The sequence below is a fragment of the Piliocolobus tephrosceles genome, chromosome 16, assembly GCF_002776525.5.
Source record: "Piliocolobus tephrosceles isolate RC106 chromosome 16, ASM277652v3, whole genome shotgun sequence".
Taxonomy (NCBI): domain Eukaryota; kingdom Metazoa; phylum Chordata; class Mammalia; order Primates; family Cercopithecidae; genus Piliocolobus; species Piliocolobus tephrosceles.
The window spans coordinates 11,177,277-11,203,258 of NC_045449.1; the positions used below are offsets into that span (position 1 = coordinate 11,177,277).

At 46.2% G+C, this 25,982-nt stretch overlaps 1 protein-coding gene across 1 annotated transcript in view; it reads left to right on the plus strand.

Annotated features, from left to right (window-relative positions):
* SHISA6 (shisa family member 6) overlaps positions 1–25,982 on the plus strand; it is a 328,227-nt gene that overhangs the window by 14,915 nt on the left and 287,330 nt on the right. The window contains exon 5 of the mRNA XM_023188070.3: positions 9,337–9,497. Within this exon, the coding sequence (XP_023043838.3) occupies positions 9,337–9,497 (161 nt within the window). The remainder of the gene's footprint in view (positions 1–9,336; positions 9,498–25,982) is intronic.

Genomic DNA, 25,982 nt, shown 5'->3' on the forward strand with positions numbered 1-25,982 from the left:
ATTGAGACAGCATCACACCTACTGTAGGAAGTGGTAGGAGACACTTAGCCAGGGGCTGTGCCCCTTATAGAAAAGAACTTTGACCTCCCTCTCTTAGTCTGGTTATGTGGCTCTCGAGGGACATCTAGCAAATCCTTCTTTCACCTGTGGAGGTTGTCATCCATCTTTCCCTGCCTTGGAGCATTTCCTGGGAGCTGAGCTACGAGACAGGATGACCCAACTCTGTCACTTTGTCTCGATGACCTTGAGTGAGTCCCTTGGCCCCTCTGCTGTGGGATGTGGGCTGTAATGTTGTGGAAGTGTGTTCTTCTCTGGCCCATGCTGCCCTCAGCACACCTGAAAGATACATGCTGACACAGTCCACATCTGTACTTACAGGTTCAACAGCTCTGGGATGTGGGAGGAGATGCATTTTCCTTGCATACGCCACTCAGATAAGAATGTCATCTGCAAATGGCCTCGTGAGGATGCTGCTTTTGACATCTTCAACTCATGGGTTCTCTTGATGGAAGAGGACTTACGAGGCATTTTAGTGACTCTCCCTCTTGGCACCACCTTCCCCCTTCCCCCTCCTCTCATGCACAGCAAGTGGCCGCCCGTGCATCTAGGACAGGGCTGCCCCTACCTCTGGAGGCAGTTGGTCTGTTATTAGGATGCAATTCTAGTTGATTCTCATGGGGAGCCAAAATTACTTCTTTGACTGGGATCCACTTCCTGGAGTAACTGAGAAGGAGTGTATCATTTCTTTTGCAGGATGGCAAAACATGTGTTTGAAGATAGCAGTCAAGGCCCACATTCAGTCTTCCCTTCTCCCGAATAAATAAGCACTCCTAGTTAAGAGTCTGTCCTCATGGGATGTGGGTTCAACCTCACACTGGGGCAGAGGCTGTCCACCCAGAAATGGGGTTATAATTCTATGGTGAAACCCCAAATGAGATTTCTAAGAGCAGCATGTGAATCTCGGTAATTCAGATGCAACTTAAAGATCTGGTTTCTTCTGGGAAGTTCCTTGGTCTGCAGCCCTACACAGCAGCTTTGCTTTGTGGCAGGGATCCATCTCCCACACCACTATGTCAACAGGACAAGAGTGTTTGCCTGTTTTGTTTACACCTGGATTCTAGTGCCTAGAGTAGTGCCTGGCACAGAGTACGTGCTTAAGAAACATAACTGAATGACTGGCTGAATACGTGAGTTAAAGTCAGTAGGAATTAAAATGGTCTTTTTTGTGTACCCTGCCCTTCTGGTATTTGCATTAGTGTGAAGATCCTTGAGGAGGGAAATGACAATGTTTCTAATTATTTTAAAGAAAGAAGAGAAAAATAGGGAGAGGGAGGGAGGAAAGAAGGAAAGAAAAGGAAGAAAGGAAAAGAGAGGGAAGAAGAAAGAATGAATAACTAAATCTTTTACAGAAAGGGTTGCCCTGGCCAGTTTGATCTGTTTGCCCTTCTGTGCGCCATTAGACTCCTGATTTCTTTTGCTCACACTGTGAATACCTTCGTTTGCAATGGAGCTTCATCTGGATACTTCTTTGCAGGCTAGTGGAAGCAAATCCATGGGGACCTGGCGGGAAGGAACAGACTGTCTTTGCATTTGGCTCTCGAAGTCCAAGTGCAGGGTTCAGCAGAAACTGTTGCGTGGCCATATGGATTTCCATCCTTAGGCCTGAGTGGCAAATATGGGGCGTGGGTGGTCCCTTCCAGGATGACCATGGCCACAGCTGTGCCGTGTGGCTGCCCCGCCACACCAAGAGTGTTGCCAGTTTGGCATAACTGCACCAGTCCTCTGAGACTCCCCTCTTCTGCTTATGCTTTTATTGTGGTCCTATAGGCTGATCCGATGTAGATATTAGGAGGTTGTAGACATTTGGATTTATTTATTAGTCAAATATTTATGTAGTGTTTACAAGGTGCCAGGCTCCTTGTAAGCTTCATAAGTGCTTTACAACTATTACATCATTTAATCTTTATGATAACCCTAAGAGGCAGACATTATTTTTTGCCTCATTATTTTGGCCTTATTTTTTCCACAAGAGCACAGAGCCGCAGGACACTTAAGTAGCTTGCTGACAACCACCAAGTGGCCAGCATTCTAACTTAGGCTTTCTGGCTTGAGAATCCACGTGTGTGGCCATTAGGCTGTGCTGCCTGCATGTTGCCTCATCTCTCGGTTTAGGTCTGAGCCCATTGCACATAAAGAAAACAACACTGGTCGGGCACGGTGGCTCACACCTGTAGTCTCAGCACTGTGGGAGGCCGAGGTGGGTGGATTGCCTGAAGTCAGGAGTTCGAGACCAGCCTGGCCAACATGGTGAAACCCCATCTCTACTAAAGATACACAATGTAGCTGGGCATGGTGTCGGGGGCCTTTAATCCCAGCTACTCGGGAAGCTGAGGCAGGAGAACTCGCTTGAACCAAGAAGGCGGAGGTTGCAGTGAGCTGAGATCATGCCGCTGCACTCCAGTCTGGGTAACAGAGGGAGACCCTATCTCAAAAAACAAAACAAAACAACGCCAACAGTCACCAGAATTGTAATGGCAGCGGCAGCAGCCCATTTGCACCTTGTGCGCAGATACAGTTATGAACTCATCTGTTCCCTGGTTGACCATGTGGCCCTGCTACCAAGTCTTGGTAACATTTTTTGTTTTCTCAGCTTCCAGTAATAATAGGTGCACCTGACACATCCACGTTTTCAATGAATTCTCAAACAATCCAAGTATTTCTGAAAAGTCTGGGTTTGGTATTGACGCTACCCCATTTCTCAGGCCTGGGGAAATTTTCATATGATTCATGTAAGGAATGGAGTATGTGATCATGATGCTGTTAGGATTGAATGGGGCCCCCAGGGGATGCACATCTACTCTCTGCCTGGCTCCCGGCTGGTCTAGCGACAGAGCCAGGACAGGCACCCACTGGGATGGAGCAACTCGCTCGGCTTGCCTGAAAAAACAGGCAGGCCATGCCTTCCCTCACTGAGTCCTGTGATGTTTATTGGCCATGATGAATTTCAATTGTGCTGGGGACAACTCAGACCTGCAGAAAAGCTCAATGCAGATGCACAGACATTGTTAACACAACAAATGAGATCTCCACAGCCATTCTGAGCCTCTCTGTATGAGGAGAGCAGTCTTGTGCACACACAAAGCCAGCAGCTGTGTTTTTCAAGTGGACTCTGAGAGAACCGGGAATAGGGAAAACTAAATTAAGCCATTCTCCTTGGTCCATGTTTATTAAAAATACGTTCATTTCGATTGTCCTGGGTACATATTTTAGACAATGGAAACACTGTGACTGTCCGGTAGGTAAGTGTGAGATGCGGTTAAAGGGGACACCAGCAGTTCCTGAGAGGTCATTATCAAGTAAAAGCTCAGGGGCGGATGTGGTAGCTCACGCCTGTAATTCCAGTACTTTGAGGGGCTGAGGGAGGCAGATTGCCTGAGCTTAGGAGTCTGAGACCAGCTTGGGCAACATGGTGAAACCCTGTCTCTACAGAAATTTGAAAATTAGCCGGATGTGATGGTGCTTGCCTGTAGTATCAGCTACTGGGGAGGCTGGGATGGAAGGATCGCTTGAGCCCAGGAAGTTGAGGCTACAGGGAGCCATGATCTCACCACTGCACTCCAGCAGTGGGTGAGTGCGTGAGACCCTCTTTCAAAAAAAAAAAAAAAAAGAAAAGGAAAGAAAGAAAAAGGAAGAAAGGCAGGAAGAAAGAGGAAAAGCTCAGTATCTGGGACTCAGATAACCAGTATCCTTTATTTAACTGGAATAAAGTGTCTACATTCTACTTTCAAGAGAAATACAAAAGAATTAGCTATCAGAGACCTACCTACAGAAAACAAAAACAGAAGCAATTTCCACGACCTCTCTTGTAGTTTTTATATGAACAGTTTCATTTTCTAGACTGTCTACATGTTAACTTAGGTTTTCATCTGTGAAGAGAACTAAAAATTAGACTGATGGCCCTCTCGTGAAGAACCTTGAATTCTTAAAAAAAATTAATTATATTCAGTATACTTAATTAGGCAGGAATGCTTTTAGAAAGTTCTTCAAAAACAAGAGCGTTCTCATTAGTCCTTAGGAATAAGAACATTAACCAGAATAGCTTGTTCACGGAATAGTTCATCTATTTGGCCTTTTATCGTACTTATCCAACAGCACCGATTTCTTCCTACCCCCGCCCACCGGAAAGAGAAAGGGCATGATTAGGGCTCTAAACTATCGAGTTTGCCTTGCATTTGGCGCAGAATAACTTACTGAATAATAGCTGAGCCTGTTTTCTCCTTTCCACAGCATTTAGACAGCTCAGAAATCCAGAGACGTGGCAGAGGCCAAAGGTTTATTTCCATTGCACCACTTCATTGAGCAACAGTATTCACGGGGTCCTCATGGAGGGCATATTGATTGAGATTTAAAATAATTACCAGGTGAACTCAGGGGCTCTAGGTCCCCCACTTAATTTGGGAGGACCTAAGTTTGACCATCTGTTCTGTGAATGAAGATTGGGACAAAAGAAAAAAAACCCAAGTTTTCGTTTTGATGCTCTTTCACCATACTTGTTTTAAAATTTGAAAACTCCATGAAGTCCAGGGACAACTGAGTACTTCCTACCAGATTTACTAGGAAGAGCTTGGAGGAACAGGGCCCCCACTTCCCACTGGCCTTATGCAGAGCAGTGGTCTGGTGAAGTATATTGGTGTTCCAGTCAGGATTTCATTTGGCAAAATATGGCTGCTAAAATAGTGTAAAAGGTTGTAGAGCTGTTGGTGTGAATGGCACACTAAGGTGAATAGCACTGAGCAGTTGAGCCACAGCTGAGTTCTCAGGTCTGGGTAGATCTTTGCCCCAACGATTAAACACTCTTTAAAATCTTGTGTTCAGGGACCATTACAGGGACATAGTAGGTGAAGAAAACAAATGTGATTAAGTGGATGGATGGATGGATGGGGTGTTGGATGGAGGGATGATCTTCAATGATGGGTGAAGTGTCTTGTGGATTGATGGATAGAGTGTTGGACGGATGGATGAGGGGATGCATTGGGGGATGGATATAATTTTGGGTAGATGGAGTTGGGTGGATGGATGGGATATGGGATGGAAAGTGAGAGGGAAGGATGAATGGAGGGAGGGAGAGATGGATGAAGAGATGGGTGGCTAGATGAATGAATAATCTGGTGGTCTATAGTCAGCCACTGTAGTTTAACCTACCTGTGTTTGGAATCTGAATTCAGCACTTACTAGCTGTGTGACCTTGGGTAACATATATAACCTCTAAAAGTTTTAGTTTTCTGATCAACGAAATAGGGCTACCGATGGCACATCCCTTGTAAGAGCATTCTGAGAAATATATGCATTCTGATCCAATGCATGTAAAGAGCCGGTGTCTGGGACACTGTAATCACTGAATGAATGCTAGTGTCTAATATCTCAAGCAGACAAGACTATGAGGCAAAGTTATGAACAAGGTTTTGTTTATTTTTCTGTTGTTAAGGGAAATCACTTGCCATTTTAAGAACTAGTTCATATCCTGAAGGCAGGTGGCAACACGTTAAAATGTTGACTGGGCCTGGTCCCTGCAGGTGTTGAGATAACTAAGCACTGAGGGAAATTCAGACACACTTTCATTTCCTCAGGACCACTGACAACAGTAACCAAGGTTTTAAGCAAATACATAATTGGTATTGAACTGAATCACTCATTTACTAATTGTTTCTCCATGCCCAAATATTAACTGGCATTTGCTAAATTAGCCGACCCAGCTGGAGGGACCAGGAGGATTCATTAAAGCTGATGATTTGTAGGAAGTGAAATGTATGTAAGAGACAGTCCCAGTGAACAGAAGGATGCCCGGGCTCAAGTCAGAAGCCTTGGAGTTAAATCCCTGTTCCAATATGTTTTAGTGCTGGAATTAGCCTGAACCTCAGTTCCTTGTTAAAAATTATGGTAATAATAGCTGCAAAGGTCACAGGGATAGGATTATGAGACAAGGCAGGTGAATGCATTGAGCAATTATTAAGTGCTATCCAAATGTAAGATGATACTTTTGCTATTCAGGTGATTAATATACAATACCAAGTACTGAAGGAAGCTTAAGTTTCCTGGCCTCATCACAGTGACTGTTTTCCCTGATCAGATTTGCTGCCTGATTAATTTACTCTCCCCTGCTTGCCACACACCCGAGAAAGCCAAGAAATACACAGACAGAAGGGAGCATCAAACCTAGGCAGTAATCCAGATAATTCAGGCAAAAGAATTCTTTTGTTCCATATATCAGATACTGCAGCCAAAGGGGCTTGCTGTGGGTGGGGGAGGGTTGGAAAGACCAGGACCACTAGGGTGACTCTTCACTTCAGATTCCTAAATCAGACACATCTGTCGTCCACATGGGGGGTGACAGGGCCTTGCTGACAGCCTGTCCTGTCCTGAGTCCCTCACTTGGCCGTCTGTGTGTCTCTGTCTGTCTGACTCTTTCCCTCCGAATGTCTCTCTCTAACCCCCTTTCCCTGTCTCTTCTGAATCGCATTTTATCTCTGGATTTCACTTTGGTTCTCTGTGGCTTACTCTCCCTCTTGCTCTTCCTGCCAGCTTGCCTGTCCCTCGGACTCTGCCTCCTATCCTCTCTCTGTCTCCTGATGCCTGTCACTTTCACTAACTCTCTTCTCTGAACCTCGTCTGCTCTCTCTTGCTTAGGGTTTCAGGCCCCCTCTCACTCTCCTTCTGTCTCTTTGGCTCCATCTCCCATTTCTCTCCTCTCTCCACCTGTTTTCTCTCCTCTCTTTCTCTCTGGACCTCTGTCCCCTGTCCCTCCCTTTCTCTCCCTTTCTCTCCCTCTCTCTTTGCTACTGTCTGACTCTCCCTACTGTCTTCTCTCAGATGCTGGAAGCTGCTGCCCACTCTTTTACAAAATCTGCTGTGCTGTTCCTCAGTGACCAATTTTCTTTCCTACGGTTAGAAAGTAGCTCAGACCTTAACCCATTTCCTCCGGCGTATTCAAATTAATTAGGTGAGACCAGGATCACGCATTTCAGAATTAGAATAATATTTATTGAGCACCCTGGAGAGAAGGGGATGGAAGATGGAGAGGAACCGGAGCAAGGAGGGGGGTCACCAATGGAGGGAGGGAGAGTAGGCAGAGGGACTCACTCTTAAGGCCACGTGGTCTGGGAATGAGGGCTGCCTTCCTAGTTGCCAGAGGGTACTGGAAAGGAAGGATCCTGGAGAATGGTCACACATGGGTGTAGGAATAGGAGCATTTCCTTAGCTGCCATGCACTTGACAACATGTGGCAGGGTTCCCATCCTAGGTAGCCTGTCAGGCAGCCCTTGTTTGAGAAACACCTTTTGCTGTACATCCCTCTCTCTTGGCTGTGCTGACCAGCTCGGTGCAGCCCACTGGGCATCAGGAGCCCTCTCCCAGGAGAAGATACATCTCATAGCACAAGCTGCTTTCTTATTTTCTCACATGACCTAGAGACAGCCCCTGGTAACCACAGTTCTGCTTTCTGTCTTTATGGATTTACCTAACTGGGTATGTTATAGAAACATGATCTTTTACAGTGTGCTTCTTTCACTTAGCATGATGTTTTCAAGGTCCATCTGTGTGATAGCATGTATCAGTATGCCTTTTTCAAATGACTGAATAATATTCCATTGTGTGAATATGCCACATTTTGTTTTTCTTTTCAGCAGTTGATGGACTTTTGGGTTGCGTCTACCCTTTGGCTATTATTAATACTGCTGCTTTGAACTTTTGTACACAAGTTTAATACAACATATGTTTTTCATTGTTCTTGGGAATACCTAGGAGTATATTTGCTGGGCCATATGTTAATTCTGCATTTAAGGAACATCACAGTTTTGAGGAAGTGCCAAACTGTTTACCAAAGGAATTGCAGGGTTTTCCATTCCCACTAACAGTGTATGAAGGATTAAATTTCTCTACCTCCTTGCCAACACTTGGTATTCTGTGGCTTTTCGGTTATAGCTATCCTAGTGTGTATGAAAGGGTATCTCAGTGTGATTTATAGTTTTGGAACTAATATCTAGGTATATAATCCATTTTGAGTTAGTTTTTTATATGGTGTGAGGTAAGGATCCAACTTCCTTCTTTTTCATGTGGCGATCTAGTTGTCCCGGGACCATTTTGTGAAGAAACTATTCTTCCCCCCACAATTTACTCAGATGCATTTCTAAACTGCTGCAGTTGTCACTTTTCATGGGGCCAGAGTGTTGGAGCTGGACTCCTGGTAAGAGGGAAGCCTTGGGTTGGGCAGGGCCCCACCTCTCAGAGACACCCCTTAGGAAAATGGAAGAATCTTTGCCTGGCATGTGCAAAATGGAGTGCATTGAGGACTGGGGACCTGGCTCTGAAGTGACAGTATCCAGGTGTAGTCTCTTGTGGCTGTCCATACTCATCTGTTCCCCACTGCCAGTGGGTATCTCACATGTCATACCCACAGAGGGCATCCTGTTTGAAAGCAAGTAGGGGAGCAATTCCTCCTAAATTTTGAGCCCCTAGATGGCAGGAATTGGGTCCCATTGATAGGTCTCTCTTCAGTGACTGAGGCATGCTGAGTACTCAGTCACTGCATGTTTGGTTGTTGAAGCTAGGCACTGAGTTAACAAAAGCTGCTTTCTCTTGAGTAGCTGGACCTCTTGCAGGGGAACGGGTCTCTCTGGCTATGGCAGAGTCTCTGCCTGTCTCTCTTTCTTCCTGTGTATTTTTTCCCTGTGTTTGTGATTGCTCCCTCCTCTAAACTCCAGTTGTCTTGACTGTCTGCACCATTCACGTGTTTTTATTTTTATCTTTTCATCTCTGTGTCCTGTCCTTGCAGCTCAATCATACCCTACCTTGATAACAGGAGCTGTGTGTTGTACTTATTTGATCTCCAGTATCTAGTACATGATACTCAGTGTGTGGTTTTGGATGATGAAGTGGTCCCCTGATATTAGTGACCTGCTGCTGAATTTGAGGCCGATGGTTTCAGCCCTTCACCATAGTGGCATTCCACTGGCCAACTGCTAAGATACCTGCCTGGCATAGGTGGATATCTGGGGAGCCAGTATTTTGAAAGGACTCTCAGAGTTTTACTAATGTGAAATGAATTAAGGAAAGAAACCATAGCCCCAGCCTTTTAGTCTGTACCTCCAGGCATGGTAACCTTTACCCTGTGTCCCCTACTGAGACCAACACCAGAGGTAGCTGACTATTGAGAGCTCAATGCTGTCTCTCTCTCTTCCTGCATCTCTGTAAATCAAAGGGCATATGAAAGTAAGCCAACTCCCCTCATGGGTGTGCACACCTGCTCAGTGAATCTCATTATGTGATCTCCTCCTTGTTTAGGGCTCTGGCTGACATCTTAAGACAACAGGGACCAATCCCCATAGCACACTGTGAAAGAGAAACTATCTCGGCTATCGATACCTCTCCCAAAGAGAACACGCCGGTCAGATCGTCCTCCAAAAACCACTACACTCCTGTGCGTACAGCCAAGCAGACTCCAGGTAAGTAATAGCTGGGCACCTTGATTCTTTGCTGAGGCTGGTGAGAGGTTTCAAGATGTTTCTGCTCTGGTGGGGCAGGTTGTGGACATATGATGGTCGACTCTCTGATGGACAGGCAGGCTTGCAAAAGATTTTTGGAACTCTGTCCCTGGGGTGAGTTTGGAATGGGCAAGACTGTTGCCGGTCAGTGTCTGGGCTGGATAAGGACTGACAATTTCAGGCATGTGTGACCTAGTAAGTGGCTGGTATAAAGGAGCTTACAGCATCCATAGCAGGGTATGGCCATCCATTCACCCATGTGGTGGGAAACTTTAGGCTGAGTAGGATGCTAGATACGTGACAATAAATTTACTGTACCCCACTGTAGAACCTGCTCAACTGCTGGGATCTCAAAGAGCTCCTTCCTGAGGATGAGAATTAACATCTGTATTTTTGCGTGTCCTTTTCCTGTGCTCTGTAGATTCCCTGGATGTGTGATGAGTTGCCATAAAACAGCAATATGCCTTCTACTTTTTGTACTTATCATTGCTATAACTGTGAAGAAAATGGCAGGGCTTATTTTCCTTGTCATACAGGTCGATATATGAAGCTCAAGGAAATTTAGTAACTTGAACAAGGTCACTGAGATGTTAATAATAATTTAAAAAATCAGTAATAACAGTAATATAGCCTAAATATTTATTGGAATCTTGTTCTGTGCCAAGAGTCATGCTGAGCCTTTTACATATATTTTCTTATTTATTCTCCACAGCAATCTTAGAAATACTTATATTATCCCCATTTTGTGTGAGGAATGGAAAGGCTAAGTAACTTTCCCAAGGTTACATGATTAGTAAGAGAGAAAAACAAGATTCAAGCCAAGGCAAATAGTTAACAATAGTAAGAACTAGGAAACCGTAATATCCTTACCCAGTTAAGGGTATGAATCCAAAATATCTGAGTGGACAGTCTCCTTACAAGTACAGCTTGGGAAGTCATCTCTTGTAGTGAGTGTTTCCAGATAGCCTCTTACTGGTACTAATCCTAGTCCCAGAGAAAGCTTTTACTTTGATACTTGGATGTGAAATCTTCACATCTATTACTCTGTAGTTTTCAGAGGATGGGCAATGTGATCTGAACTAAGCCTGCAATAAGGATATATAACCACTAGGTGGCAGTGGGTGTGACCAAATCCAAACTATAGCAGAGGTGCTGATGAGATCAAATTTATTTTCCATTCATTCTTTTTCTTAAATTTATTAAGTCAGAAACCTAATATTTACTTTTAAAATAGCATTCTTAAATCTTCTGAGAGCCTAGTAAAAGGGGATGACACTCCCTCCTGAGAAATACAAATACATATACATATTTATATTCGTCCAACAGTTTGTATATGATTTAAGGGAAGTAATAGATTCATCCAAAGTTAAAAATCCCGGCTGTAAAGGTAAAGATGGGGACTCCACATTTGCAAAATGTCTAAGATGCATTTTCAGCTTTAACACCATAGATCCTTAAAACATAAGCAATAGAAGGAATCTTGGCAAAAACATCTGGACCAGTGGTCATCTACATAGATGCATTTTAGAATCACCTGAGGAGGTCTTAAAAATACTGATGCCTGGACTCCACAGAATCACCAGAATTTCTAGGGATGGTGTTGGCATCACATTAGTATTTTAAACAATCTCCCCAAGGTGATTCTAACATGTGTCTAGTGGTGAGAATCACTGGTTCTGAAGGATTCCTTCATTTTATGAGTGAAGACACTGAAAACCTAAGCCAGTGGTTCTCAAACTTGGCTGCACATTGGAATCAAGTGGGGAATCTTTAAAAATTAAGGATGCCTCAGCCCCACCCCCAGAGACTGATTGAATTGATGTGGAAGTGTGGTCTGAGAATGGAGGTGGGTGGGGGCTAGTGGCTAACACTTCCCAGGTGATTCTAATGTGGAACTAAGTTTGAGAGTCACTGGGCTGTGGGAGTTGCATAGAGACACCGTTGTAGCTAATCCTTTTTGCCACTGATCACTGTTGAATCCAACTCTGGTATTATCACCACCTTTGAGTAGTATATTTTGATTTTTCCAAGGATTCATCCTTTGAAGTCAGTCTCCACCAGAACCTTGTTGTGACTCTGAAACTTCAGGTCACTCTGGCATCAAAAGCACCCCTGGTTGTTTATCTTCCCCTCTCTCTGTTTGGGTTTTCTTTGTCTCATTCTCAAGCGAGCTGGTTCCCCACTGCTGAATCCAGACTGATTAGGTGGACAGTCTGGATTTGCCCTTAAATACCCTTCACAGAGCAGGAAGATTTGTCATTTCTTCTGGTTTCTATATACCTCGTCTCTTCTAGTGAGCTGAGAAGGAAAGCTTCCAGTTACATGATTCACTTCTATGTTTCAAGAAATTCTCCTCCTGTATTTCTCAAATTGGAACTCTTCACTTTGCGCTTGGAGATGGGAATAGTATCCTGGCCCAGAAAGCATTCTCAGTTGTGATGCTTAAATTTAAAAGCAATTTCATCACAAGCTGCAGCTTCTACAGATTATAATGGACACAATGCTTTTCCAAACAGTTGATATACTTTGCCACAAAATATTGCAGTTTGAGCAGAAGTTGAACAGAACTTTGCGTAAGTGTTCAAAGTGGAAATTTACCGTAATTTTGACACTCATCAAATCAACAAACCATCAGTTGTAGGAGTATGGTAGTAAGTTTTTAGGGGGCTATTAAGGAAGATATCCAGCAACACCAGTAGGCATCAGAGCATATGAGTAGCTTTGATACTTAAGATGGTTTCGGTGGGTCAGCCACATCAGCATCACCTGAGAGCTTGTGGGAAATGCAGAATCCCAGACTCTACCTCTCCTGCTGAATGAGAACCTGTAATTTGGTGAAATAGCTTAGCAATTAGAGTTTGAGAAGCACTGGGAAAGCTTGAGCATTTAAGTCTCTTCCTCAGTTTGCCTTTTGGCCCTGTCTCTTACTATGTATGCGATATTGGGCAGGATTCTTTGTCTTTTCAAGTTTCTTTGTCTGCTATTGAAGCCAGTCGTACCTGTAGGTCAGAGTTGTTTTAATTGTATAATGAGTTAAAGCAAGTAAAGCACTGAAGACAGGTCCCCATACATAGCAAACACTGACTGTTAGCCATGATCAGGCTATGGAGGCACATCCACAGCTCATGGAAGATGAATCAAATGAATGAAAGAACCAAAGGCAATGCATTGGTGTCCTTAGACCAGGCAGGGTCCATGGGGTGTGTCTGGGATGAAGGTCCCTGGACTCAAGCCTTCCTGTGGTTGGCTGCTGTCTGAGGCACATCCTCTGGGGATGAAAGTAATTTGTGGGGCTTGGTCAGGGTTTTGGACATAGAAAGCACATGCTTGATTGGTTTGGGATGTGGGTTGAGAGTCCTGCAGTAATAATGAAAACAATAATAGCACAAGTACCACAGATTGAGAACTTACTATGTATTGGGTACTCTGCTAGGCACTTTATGCATAATAGCGAATGGATCCTGTAACATTTCTTAGATGTGAAAGTTTCTAATCCCACATTAGCAGAAAACTCCTGTCCCCTTCTATAAAAGCCTTTTGCCCCAACTCTTACAGGAAGCCCCTTTCCAGCTTTAAAGATTGCCACATACAGAATACTTGGTTGGAATGTAGAAAACCAATGAACCCTGCTTTCATCCCTTACCCCTCAAATCTGGCTGCCTGCAGACCCTTGCTACTCAAAGTGTGGTCCATGGACCAGCAGCAACTGCATTCCATTGGAACTTGTTAGAAATGCAGAATCTTGGGCTCTTCCCCATACCTACTGAATCTGAAGCTGCAGTCAAGATCCTCAGAGGATTTGTACACATGATAAAGTTGAAGAAGACCTCTTTTAGCTCAGTGATTCTCAGCCCTGGTCACACATTGGAGTTGTGTGGGGAATTTTGAAAATACCAATGCCTGCACCCATCCCAAAGATTCTGATTTACTTGATCTATAGTAGGACCTGGCATTGATATTAAAAAAGAAACAAACAAAAACAAACTTCCCACGTGGTTCTCCTGTCCAGAAAACTTTGCGAACTGAGCTCTTAAAGTTTTGAGGGAACTGGAGGAAAGCCGTCAAATAAAGAAGAGATTCTTTGAAGATTGTTGAATGTAGGTTCACATCAAGATCTGCAAGATGGAGACTGGCTAGGCAGAGTGAGTGTGGCTGTCGTAACCAGTCCTCTCCTCAACAGGTGGGGCCGAAGGGAGTGGAAGACTCAGGCTCATCTGAGAGAGGGAGGGGGTCAGTATGGAGCTTTGAATGGAGACCCCTGGGCAAAAGCAGGCACAAGTAGAAATAAAAAGATTGTTTAAGGGACCAAGTGGAGTCATGAAGAGATGCACCATACTGAGCATTGCAGTTCCCTGAGTTCAGCACCTTAGAGGCTTGCTGCGGGCTCGCTTTTCATAGATGGGAAGTAGGAGAGACTTAGCATGTTTGCCTTACCTCACCCCCTCCTAAAGAGCCTGTCCTGGGACATCTGGGGAGAGTAGGGTGCCCATTCCTGGCGGTAGTAATGAGATCATGTGCTGAGGTTACAGAATGTTGATATCCAGATTCACTTTATCAAGAGTGACATCATTTGGAGACAAGAAATATTCATGCCCATCTACATACCACTGTGAGTTGTATAAAAGAACAGCCAGTCATCCTGCCTGTTGTCAAAGCCATATCCATTAATGGCAGACAAAGGAAGCCAAGGGTCATGACTCTCTAAGCTTCATGGAGACCCAGAATGAAGGCTGAACAGGTGGCAGAAGAGCACTCTGCCACAGCCCTGCATGTCCTGGCTCCCATCCCCCCATCCCTCTCTGCCCTCAACCCCTACTACCTTCTGCATCCTTCCCAGGCTCCAGACACACTAGTCTTCTCCAGACACACTGTTTCTTCTCATGCCGTTTGTATTCTTGCATTGAGATATTTTCCCCTCTCTGTTCCTGTAGCCTCAAATTTTCTAGCACTAGGTATTTGTTTTGTGGAATCTTGCTCGAATAGCACTGTTCTGGAGAGGCCTTTCCTAACCGTCTCCTCTGTAACCATCTCTGGCTTTACCTTTCTCAGAGCACTTACATCATCTAACATCATACATTTGTTGGTTCATGTGTTTATTATCTCTCCCGATCAGAATTTAAGCCCCAGGTACACAAGGGTTTTCTCTTCCTATCATCGTGGTATCCTAGGACCAAGAACATCTCTTGGAAGATCCTAGTTGCTCAAGAGCTGTTTGTTCAGGGAATGAATGAAGGATGACATAGTCCTTGACTTGGATGGGCATAGGATCCAAGCACAGGCACTGGTTATGCAGCTGCATACTGAAGACTGCACCCCATGTAGTAGCCCTCTCTGTAAAGTAAGTATGGTGTCCATCCCTTAGCGCATAGGCTGGTCAACAGCCAGCTGGTTGAGCCAGAAGGTCCTGGAATCCAGTGCCCAGGTTTTTTTTTTTTTTTTTTTTTTTTGATGGAGTCTTGCTCTGTCACCCAGGTTGGAGTGCAGTGGCACAATCTCAGCCCACTGCAACCTCTGCCTCCCAGGTTCAAGTGATTCTCCTGCCTCAGCCTCCCAAGTAGCTGGGACTACAGGCACCCGCCACCACACCCGGCTAATTTTTGCATTTTTAGTAGAGACAGGGTTTCACTATGTTGACCAGGATGGTCTCGATCTCTTGACCTCGTGATCCACCTGCCTTGGACTCCCAAAGTGCTGGGATTATAGGTGTGAACCACCGCGCCCGGCCTGACCAGGCTTCTTACCAAGCCCCATGGCCCCTCTCCTCCTGTCTGGGGCTGACCCAGAACTCCATGGGTCAGTGCAGCCAGGAACTGGGTGGCTTCCATGGCTGGGCTCAGAAGACTATCGTCCAGGGTGCCTTCCCAGTTCTTTACACCCTGCTAAGAAAGCGTGGGTGAGTTGGAAGCCCAGGCAGCCCAGAGAGTCCCTGTTCCCAGGGACAGGTTTAGGGCCACCCATGAAGCCAGAAAACCTGGGCTGTGCAGCTGAGCTGGGAAACTTCTGGTGAGTCTCAGCTTCTCGTAGGAAGTAGGACTTTTCTTTTCTCAGTCATCCCCAAAAGAAACAGAACTGTTGTTCTAGAGGAGTCTGAGATGATAGCCTCATTAGGTTTTGGAGCTCTATGGAGATGGTGAGATTAGCTGGCCAGAATTATGCTTGGCCTGTGAGGAAACGGAGACACACAGGGGTCACTTAAGTGGGAGGTAACATAAATATAGATATAAAGCAATCAAAGCGCATCTGACACAAGAGCAAGACAATTTTAAGTCTTCACTGTCCAGTATATTGGTTCCTAGCTACATGCGGCTGTCAAGCACTGATTGTTAAAATTAATTTTACCTATTTATTTTTATTTTGTAAGTTTTTATGTCTTTAGAGACAGAGTCTTGCTCTGCCATCCAGGCTGGAGTGCGGTGGTGCAATCTTGGCTCACTGCAGCCTCCACCTCCTGGGTTCAAGAGATTCTCCTGCCTCAGTCTCCTGAGTAGCTGGGATTACAGGTGCGCACCACCACACCTGGCTAATTTTTGTGTTTTTACTAGAGACGGGCTTTCACCATGTTGGTCAGGTGGGTCTCGAACTCCTGAGCTCGTGATCTGCCCACCTTGGCCTCCCAAAGTGCTGGGATGACAGGCGTGAGCTGGCGTGCTTGGCAAGTAGTTTATTTAAGTGTGATGATCTGATTTCTGTTTTCTGATTGCCAAGTAGTGAACACCAAAGGTTAATGAGAGAACTTTCTATGACTTTCTCTGACTTCTCTTTCCACAGGAAGACACCTCCTATAGAGTGGGCAAGATGATGCAGAAAGAGCTTGTAGGTTTCACAATAAGACAAACCAAAGACCAAATTGCCCCTTGGTTTGGGCAGCCTGGACCTTAGTCCAGGGCTCTTAAATGGGAGTTGGCAAACATTTTCTGGAAATGGCTGGATCGTCAATATTTTAGGCTCTGCAGGCCATAAGATCTCTGTGGCAACTATCCAGTTCTGCCCTTGAAGCACAAGAGCAGCCATAGATGATAAGTAATGAAATGGATGTGTGTTTTCTTAAAATTTGGACATGTTTCCATAAAATGTCATTTACAGTAGCAGGTAATGGACAGGGTTTGGCCTAATCTGCCCCTCTCTGAAAGTCCCAGCCATCTTCCATGCGGCATTTCCTTCCACGTGGAATGCGACTAGAGACACGCCCCTCTCTGGGATCCCATAGGGGAATGGATGGCAAACACAGATCTGTGAGCCCAGGAGGTGCCCTGTCAATGTCAGGTCCCATTCCCCTCTTTCCTTCCCTGAGACTCGAGCCAAGGTATTGCTTGATTCGGATTTTATAGCTGGTTGAACCAGGGCTCGTGAGGGCTGATGAATGAATCATGTTGCAGTGGGGCCCAGGGTCTCCAGGGTGCAAATGGAGAGGTAGCAGGTATAGACAACTGTTTTGCAAAGCTTAGCTGTCGGGGAGAGAAGAGGCGGGGAGGCTGTGAAATGGAGGGTAGGCTCATCCTATGTGAGGGGTGAAGGGTGGGGGGAAACATGAAAACATGCCCATGCTGGAGGAACAGAGCTGGTAGAGAAGGGTATGGAGGGGAGGGGTGCAGGAAGAGAGGGACCCGGGGAGACTTTGGTTCTCCTCAGCCCTGACCTTCTTAGTGACTCTTTTCTATCAATTAGGTGATGAGGTTGAAAGCATGATTATTAAAGTTACAAGTGACACATCCCTGGGAGGGGTGGTCAGCCTATCCTCAGATGATGACAGGCTTGGGATTCAACATGTCTTGCAGGGCGCAGATACCCCAAGTTCCATTTTATTTATTTACTTTTTTATTTTGAGATGGAGTTTCACTCTTGTCACCCAGGCTGGAGTTCAGTGGCGCCATCTCAGCTCACTGCAACCTCTGCCTGCTAGCTTCAAGCGGTTCTCCTGCCTCAGCCTCCCGAGTAGCTGGAATTACAGGCGCCCACCACCACGCCTGGCTAATTTTTTTTTTTTTTTTTTTTGTATTTTTAGCAGAGACAGAGTTTCACCATGCTGGCCAGGCTGGTCTCAAACTCCTGACCTCAGGTGATCTACCCGCTTCAACCTCCCAAAGTGCTGGGATTATAAGCATGAGCTACCGTACCCGGCCCCGTTTTCCGTTTAACAAGACCCCCTCTGCTGGCCAAAGCTCACCTTCCCTTCTGTGCTGGGACCCCATCTGTTCCTGGTCCACAGAACCTTGCTCCCTGGACTTCTACCTTTCCCCTCCTGAGCCCTTCTGTAGCAGCTCTGCTCCCCAGCCTGGGGGTGTGTTCAGCCTCTTTACCCTCACATGGGATGAGCCCACCCTCCGTTTCACACTCCCCCCGTCTCTTCTCTCCCCGACAGCCCAGCTTTGCAAAACACTTATCTACACCTGCTGCCTCTCCGTCAGCTCCCCTTACCTCCTCCTCAGCCCATCTCCTCCACTCCACTACCAGGCAACCTCCTTCCCACAGTTTTGGGGGATTCTGGGAACAGCTGCTTTTTTGGCTCTGCCATCAGAAACTCGGCCACTCCTTCCGTGTCCACTCTGCCTACTCAAGCACATTTGGGTCCTTATGGGGATGCACTCTCTGTCTTCTACAGCTCCCCAGCCATGCTCTGCTCTTTGCTTGGTCTGGAATGTTCTCTTTTCGTTCACTTTTCCACAGCCTAGCCTGCTCTTATCTCCCAGGCCCCCGCGTGGCTCTCACTTCCCTGGCTCCCTGCCTGGGGACATTTCTCCACTGGTCCTTGGTGGCACCCTGGGCTCCTCTGTCCTTTCAGAGACACAGTGGAGGGGGCTGACTAGGACTGTTGGCCCCAGTTTGGAACCCCACTCTGCCTTCACTAGCTGGAAGTAGGGCTTGATCGTTTTACTTAAGCTTCCATGCCTCAGTTTTTCTGGTCTGTAAACTGGGTATAAACTCTCCTACTTGTGTTGTTGTGAAGATTGACTTAACCATCTCTGGGCTTTCTGGTTCCTCTAAGGTGTGTCTGGTATCAGCATACCTCACCTGACAATCTCCAATCCCTGGCTCAGAGCCTGGCATACTCAGGCTGTCCAGTAAATACTTACAAAGTGAGTAGCATGATGCAACCCCCGTATTTGGGTCAGAAGTCCCAGTAAGTCCCACGGGGAACAGTAGGTCATATGAGAGAGTCACGGGGGTTTAGGATGAATGAACAGAGCAAGCTGAGAGCTCTGGAAACAGCTGTGTCTTCAGGCTGCATTGAAACAACCTGGAATCCAGATCCAAGGTGGTGGCATGCCAGCTGTTTTCATGGCTGGAGTGTTTGTCTACACTTCTCATTTGCTGCAGTGCATTTATCTAGGGCTGTGGGGAGGACACCAGAGGAGGCCACTCTTGCTCAGCACGAGGGCAGGCGTTCTCCTGTTGTGAGCCCCTCTGTTCCAGGTCAAACCACCTTGCCATGCAACAAGCTGATCACTCTGTGATGATTTGAAGCAGAGGAGGGGAGCAACTGGGGCATTTCCAGCTTGAGAGGAAGGCTGGCCTAGCAACTTCCGAGGTCCTACTTTTCGCATGTCATCATAGAAACAGTAGCTGGGATTTGTTGAGGGCTGAGTGTCCAGGCCCTGGGCTAGGAGCCTTCCTTGTCATAGTCCTCGTGTGGGCACTGTCCCCCTCCCAGTAGATAGGAGGCTACAGCAACATGGAGTGATGGGCAGCCTGCCCGCAGATGCATGACTTGTCGATGTCAGGGTGTGGGGTCTGACCTAGGCAGCTCAATATTCAGGGCTCACTCTCTCACTGGCTGCACTTCTCTTGGGATTCTGTGACTCAGGGTCAGAGCCCAGGTGAAACTTATGGCCAAATCACCATTCTGTTCTCAGTGCCAGGCTTGTCCTGAGAGGAAGCGTTAATTCCTCATTTTATGCCATTCAGAAAGTGAGTGCTAAGCACTTGTGTTCTTATCCTGGGAGGTAAGTGGCTTTTCCCAGCATAGGATTGCCTTAAGGACGGGTGTGCCCAGAAGCAAAGCTTTCCAGAAGGCAGAGGGGCTGCCCTTGTGATGATGGGACCAGCTATGCCCAGCATGTCCCACTCTTAGGGCTTCGTCCTGCCTGGTTGCTGCACAGGCTTGGCCAGAGAGGACCCCATCCCCTGCCCCTCCCACCAAGGAGGAAGCCGGAGTCGGGACAGATAGAGCCTGCTCTCCCCACGTGGCCGGGGGAGAAAGGAGAACCCCTGAGCGGGCTCACTAATCACTCACCACCACGCCCAGGGAGCCAGAGGGTTTAGAATATGGCCAGGCTGTTCCCAAAATGAGGTGCCGGTGAGAGGGAAAGCCAGAGCACGGAGGACAGGGTTAGAATTCGCAATTACCTCCATGAGTTGGCAAAACAAAGGAAACAACAGAGCGAGGTGCAGTGACAAGAGCAAAAGGGTACTGGGAAAGGGCAGCCCTGAGCAGCAGGACACAAGGGAGAGCAGCCATATGCCCCTGGCCCCCAGGGATGTGGAGCGTGGGAGCCCTCGCCAGGAGGGAGAGCCTGGCCTCCATCTGAGTGGCCTTTAGTGGTCTTTTCCTCAGAGGCTTAATGTCCATTGCCTACAGAGTAAAGGCTATTTGGGAAACCAAAGATGGAAGAGGAGACGGCATCAAGGCATCCATAGCTAGATGTGACACACCAACTGTGTGCTGAACACTTGGTTAGGGCCTACAGGAGCTGGAAGGTGGATTAGACACAGTCCTGGCCTCAGGAGGTTAAATCCAGGCGCAGGAAGTTGAGACAATACAAGAAGATAATTGACCCTCCAGATGCCCCTCCAGAATTATAGGCCACATGCTCAGAACGCTCAGAGGGAGGTTGTGTGGTCGGGCGAGCATCACCGAGTGCATGAAGGGCAGGTAAGATTGAATGGGTGAGGAGGAGGGTGGAGGGTACTCCTGGAGGATGGAAAACTGGGGTCCACAGGAGCCTGGAGAACAGGGATGCGTAAGAGACTAAAGGTTTGTAGAAGGGCACAGTGATCAATTCCTTTGGAAAGATTGGTTGTGGCTTTTCTGTAAACAGACAGGAGTGATTAAAGATTTAGGACAACAGCCAGGAAGGAACTGGTACTCTATGTTCTAGTGGGGAAGGCTGCTCTGAGCAGGAGGAATTTTTTTTTTCCATTAAACATATGGACTGTGTCCCTGGCGGGGTAGAAGATGTGTGGGAGCGGGTAGGGGTCCCTGCTGTGGAGGTGGCAGATGACTGAGTTGTTCTAATGGCATGGGAATGGGGCAAGGTTGGACCCTCCAAAGGGGCTTGGAGAGGAGGATTTTGGGGGTCTACAGTGACAAACCAACATAGGAGGAGGTGTGAGGAGCACGGTTCATTAGCAGCACCTTGAGAGCCAGAGGAGCAGGATGGCAAGATGGGGCTCCAGATTCGTTGATTCCTTCTTCCATTCAAAAGTGATTTTGGTCCTTTATTGGATGTCAAGCATCAGCAATGTAGTGAACAACACAAAGTCCCTAGTCTCATGGTGTTTACATTCAGCTAGAGGTGGCAGAAAATAAGCCCACAGACATATACGTGAAATCAGGCGATAAGGCTTTGAAGAGAAGGAGAGCAAGAAAAGAAAGTAGGAAGCAATGAGAAGTGAGAGGAAGTAACCTGATTTGAGGAAGGACCACTGAAGCCGAGACCCAAATGATTGAGCCATGTGTGTTCATCGGAGAAAGGGTGTTTAGGGCAGAAGTGAAATCCTGCTTGGTATGAAAAAGAGACGAGAGTGGCTGGAGTAGAGAGAGCCAGGAAGAGGCATGTTAAGGGCTTGAAGTCAGAGATGGGGGGCCTGTAGTCACCCTACATCTTGAGTTTCATTCTGGATGTCATGGGAGTTCTTGTAGGGCTTATAACAGAGTAGAGATATGATCTGACATGTGGTTTTTATAATCATTCTGGCCACCATCTTGAGACTAGATTCTGTTATTTATTTATTTATTTATTTTTTGAGATGGAGTCTCGCTCTGTCACCCAAGCTGGAGTGTGCAGTGGTGTGATCTCTGTTCACTGCAACCTCTGCCTCCCAGGTTCAAGCAATTCTCCTGCCTCAGCCTCTCAAGTGGCTGGAATTACAGGCTCGTGCCACCATGCCTGGCTCATTTTTGTATTTTTAGTAGAGACAGGGTTTTACTATATTGACCAGGCTGGTCTTGAACTCCTGACCTCAAGTGATCCTTCTGTCTCAGCCTCCTAAAATGCTGGGATTACAGGTGTGAGCCACTGCACCCGACCGAGACTAGATTCTGGAGGGGCAAAGGTGTTGGAGGGGAGGTGGCCTAGGAAGTGGAAGCTATTGCTTTACCTGGGCGATGGGAGGGAGATGGGACTTGGACTGGGATGTCAGTGATGGAAGATGTGAGAAAGACTTTCTTCAGTGTTTATTTTTCTTAACTTGTTATTTTGAACAATTTCAAACCAATGGAATACTTGCAAGAATGATACAATGAACACCCAGATGCCCTTGCTAGTTGTTAACATTGTAACATATTTGCTTCTCTGTATCTCTCTGTCTTCCTCCCTCTCCTTTTCCTTAACATCATCATCATCCTGGTCATTGCCACCACCACCATTATCGTCAACACCATCACAAATACCATCATCATCATCATCACTATGACCATCACCACTGCCATTGACATCACCACCACCATCATCACCATCACCACTGCTATCAACACCGTCATTATCACGACCATCATCGTCATCATCATCATCACTATCATCATCATTATTTTTGAACCATGTGAGAACAAGTTGCCAATATTATGACTCTTCATTCAGGACGACTTCAATATGTATCTTCTCAGTTCAAGGATGTTCACTGACATAACTGTGATACAATTACCAGATTTATGAAATTTGTCATTGTTTTAATACTAATATCTAAAGGAGAGTTCAGGATTTATTTGTAGGTAGAAATGACAACATTTGCTGATGGATTATATGGAGGGTATGAGGAGAAGACAGGAGTCACAGATGACTCCAAGGATTTTTGGCCAGAACAAACAGTTGATGAGAATGGTCAGGTCAGTCCAAGGACTTGGAATGAATAGCTGAGAGGTCTTACCCAAAGGAAAATTGGAAATGTTTACATGTCGGCAGATGAGCTGAACTGGGGTATTCAGTTCTCCAGTGGATGTTGCCAGAGTAATTACAAGGGAAGTCAGAGAATCTGGTTTCTCCCTCCCCACCCATGGTTTCTCTTTCTTTCTTGCTCTTTCTCTGTCTCTCTCTCTCTCTCTCTCTCTCTCTCTCTCTCTCTCTCTCTCACACACACACACACACACACACACACACACACACACACACACACACACACCCCATGTACATATACAGACTTTCTTCTCCCAGAGATCTAGACCTGAATGCAGCCATGGGCATATCTCATCAGAATGGTAAGCAAATCGACAATGAGGCATTGAACTGTAAGTGCCTTGAGTACAGGGGTATGTCTGCTTTGCTCACTCTATTCACAGTGCCAGTGCGTTTTGCACAGATCTTGGCACTTAGTAGGCATTCAGTAACTATTTCTTGAATAAATGAGTGACAAAATGAATGCTCTTATTTAATACATTATACAGAGGGCAGCGATTATAATTATGTATGCACAAATAACTGAATATCTGAAGAGCTGTTGATACAGAAGAGAAGTTTCTCTCTTCTGTAAAAGAAATCACTTCAGGGAGGATATGGGCCTTACAGTGTCCAGGCGGTATCCAGGTTCCTTCTCTCTGGTTGCTGTGCCTTCCTAAGCCTTTGCCTTCCATGTCACAGCCCAAGATGGCTGCCTGAGCACACGCCATCGTGTCTGCATTCCAGACATCAGGAGGAAGAAAGGACAAGGACCAAGAAGATCATACCTCATTTCTTTAAGAACCCTTGCTTGAAGTTGTCATACCACTCCTACTTACATCACATCAACTAACGTGGTTTTTCTTTTCAGTGGCCATGTGATCAATTAAAATATGGGAGTTCTTTGACTAGAGAAGAATGGCTACGGGGCGGGGGGGGGGGCAATTAATGATTTGTGTCACAGTATGGCCCACAAGGGGACTGTGTAAAGCTTCTACCGCAAATGGTTGGTATCAAAAACATCAGGTGAAGTGAGCTGCTGTGGCTACCCTCTGTGTTTTCCATTGTGAATGTGAGCAATTATGTCACTAGATGGACTGTGAATGCTTTAGAATGGGGAGGGTCACTGGGAGACTCCTGGAGAGATTAGTGAAAGGTCTTAAGGATGCCGGTTTTCTCTAATTTTGGTTCTGATATGGAGGCTGCAGAATGTTGCCCCACAGCAAAGCCAAGGCATTGCGGAAATCCCTGCAGACAGTCCCTAAGTCTGTGTCGCGACTGAGCCCCCTGAAATCAGAGGCTGTGTCCTGTTCATCTTTGGGTCCCTGCCTCTGCACTCTCAGGAGCCCCGGACTCTGCTGTCCAGTGTCTCCTCGCCCATATGTGCCGAGTGAAGAGAAGGCAATCAATTTAGATTATTCAGAAGTTTAACAAGATGCAACAAAGCCAGTTTTTCCTAACCAGAACATTTGTGAAAGTTTAGCCAGAGCTATCTAGAAAGTATGTTGATATGGACGTTGCCTCAGCTCCATCCGCCTACCCCTGCAAGGAGGCAGGAGCAACCTCTCCCAGATCAAGACCCCACTGTGGGTGGGCTGCCAGCTAGCAGCTGGGCAAAGGCCACATTTATCCCTGCCCTGTTTCTTTATTCCACTCTGTATTCAAGCTTCGTATTTCCCTTTGTGTGTGTTTAGCTTAGGGATTTATCACCGTGGCTTAGATCTGTGATGAAATAGATAAGCCTGCACTTTAATAAACGTGGCGTTTCTTTCCCCATAAGAATTAGATTAAAGGAAATGGGGTTTCTGAGGAGGCGGGGCAGGGCAGGAAGGTGGAGCTGGGTGGCCGAGGCAGGCAGAGACACTGCCAGCCAAGTCTTGGAGAGGCTGGGGTGTACTTTGGGGGCATTTAAGAGTGAGCTGCAGAGAAGCTGCCTCATGTTTTCCACAGAAAGAAGCTAAAACAGCAAAGTCTTGTAAGTGCTATGGAGTCATCCTGAGTGACCAGTTTGGGGTTGCTGACTTGAGTCCTTGCGGTGCAGCTACAAACACACTTCCTGCAATTGTTTGCAAAAGTCCTGGGTGAGAGTTCAGGGCTTGCAGGTCTTCCTCAGGCCACAATTTCAGCTCCAGGGCAACCAGAGAAGCACTGTCGTAGTAGAAAGAGAGGGTAGGTGTGTAACCTTGAGCAAAGACACTGCTTAACCTTGCTGGGCCTCTGCTTCCTTTGCTCTACTCAAGAATACTCATATTGACTTGTTAGACCCTGGTAGAGGTACTAGACAATAAACATAAAGCAACAAGGACAGTCCTGGAACATGTTTGATGTGCACAAAATGGTAGCCCTTAATAGTATTGCTATTAGGGAGCTAGGATCAGTGTCACACAATAATCCGAGTGATCTCAGGCCATTTCCTTCGTGGTTTTCAGGACAGGGAACTCTGCAATGTGCTGTGGTCCATGTGAGCCCTCTTCCTAAGAGGCTGTTAGATGGGAATCCTATAAAGTCAGTAATATTATTATTTCTATTACCACCTTGGTAATAGAGGCTTAGGAAGGCTGATTGACTTGTTCAAGGTCAAACAGTTTGTTGTGGTGGTGCCTGCGGTGGCTACAAGAGCTTATAAGACACGGTCTCCCAAATCCCCTGGTTGAATATTGCCTCCCACCCTTCTATTATTTTTTATTCACAGTCGTAAGGTCGCAGTGACCAAGAATAGCAAAGAGCAAAAAGAGAGAGAGAAAGAGGGGGAGAGAGAGAGAGAGAGGAGACTAGGGAAATGACCTGCATTTTCCGTTTTCATTAGCAGGCTCTTGCTCTCAGGGCTGCTCTGGGCAAACACCTGGCTCCTTAGATTTTCCTGTAAAAGAAGCTTGTGGTGACTTTGAGGGCAATAAAGGTTTAGCTGAGGCTGGCCAGCACCCTTAGGTCTGTGGGCTCGAGTGAGTCAGAAGGGCTGCTTGGGCGTTCTGAGCCTTGTCTTTTTCTAAGAAGGGACAAAATGTTTTCCTATATAAACATTCTTAAATAAGAGCCACTGAATCAACAAGCCTTGGTGGCATTTCTGTTTATGCTGTTGCTACATAAAGGTTTGCTTAAACACCTTGCAGGTCTTGTTTTGAAACTACCTTTAGGATATATGATGGCTGTGATTGAAATTTACTCCAGGTAGATTGAGAGTCATTAATCTGTGCAAACAAATGCAACAAATGATGGGATTCTCTGCCCACTGAGAACTTACCATCGGAGTAAACAGACAAGATGTATATCTATAAAGAGTTAAATATAATAGCTGTGTAAGAATTTAAAATATTCACAAGACTGATTATGGAAATGTTCATTTATTATCCTTAAGAAT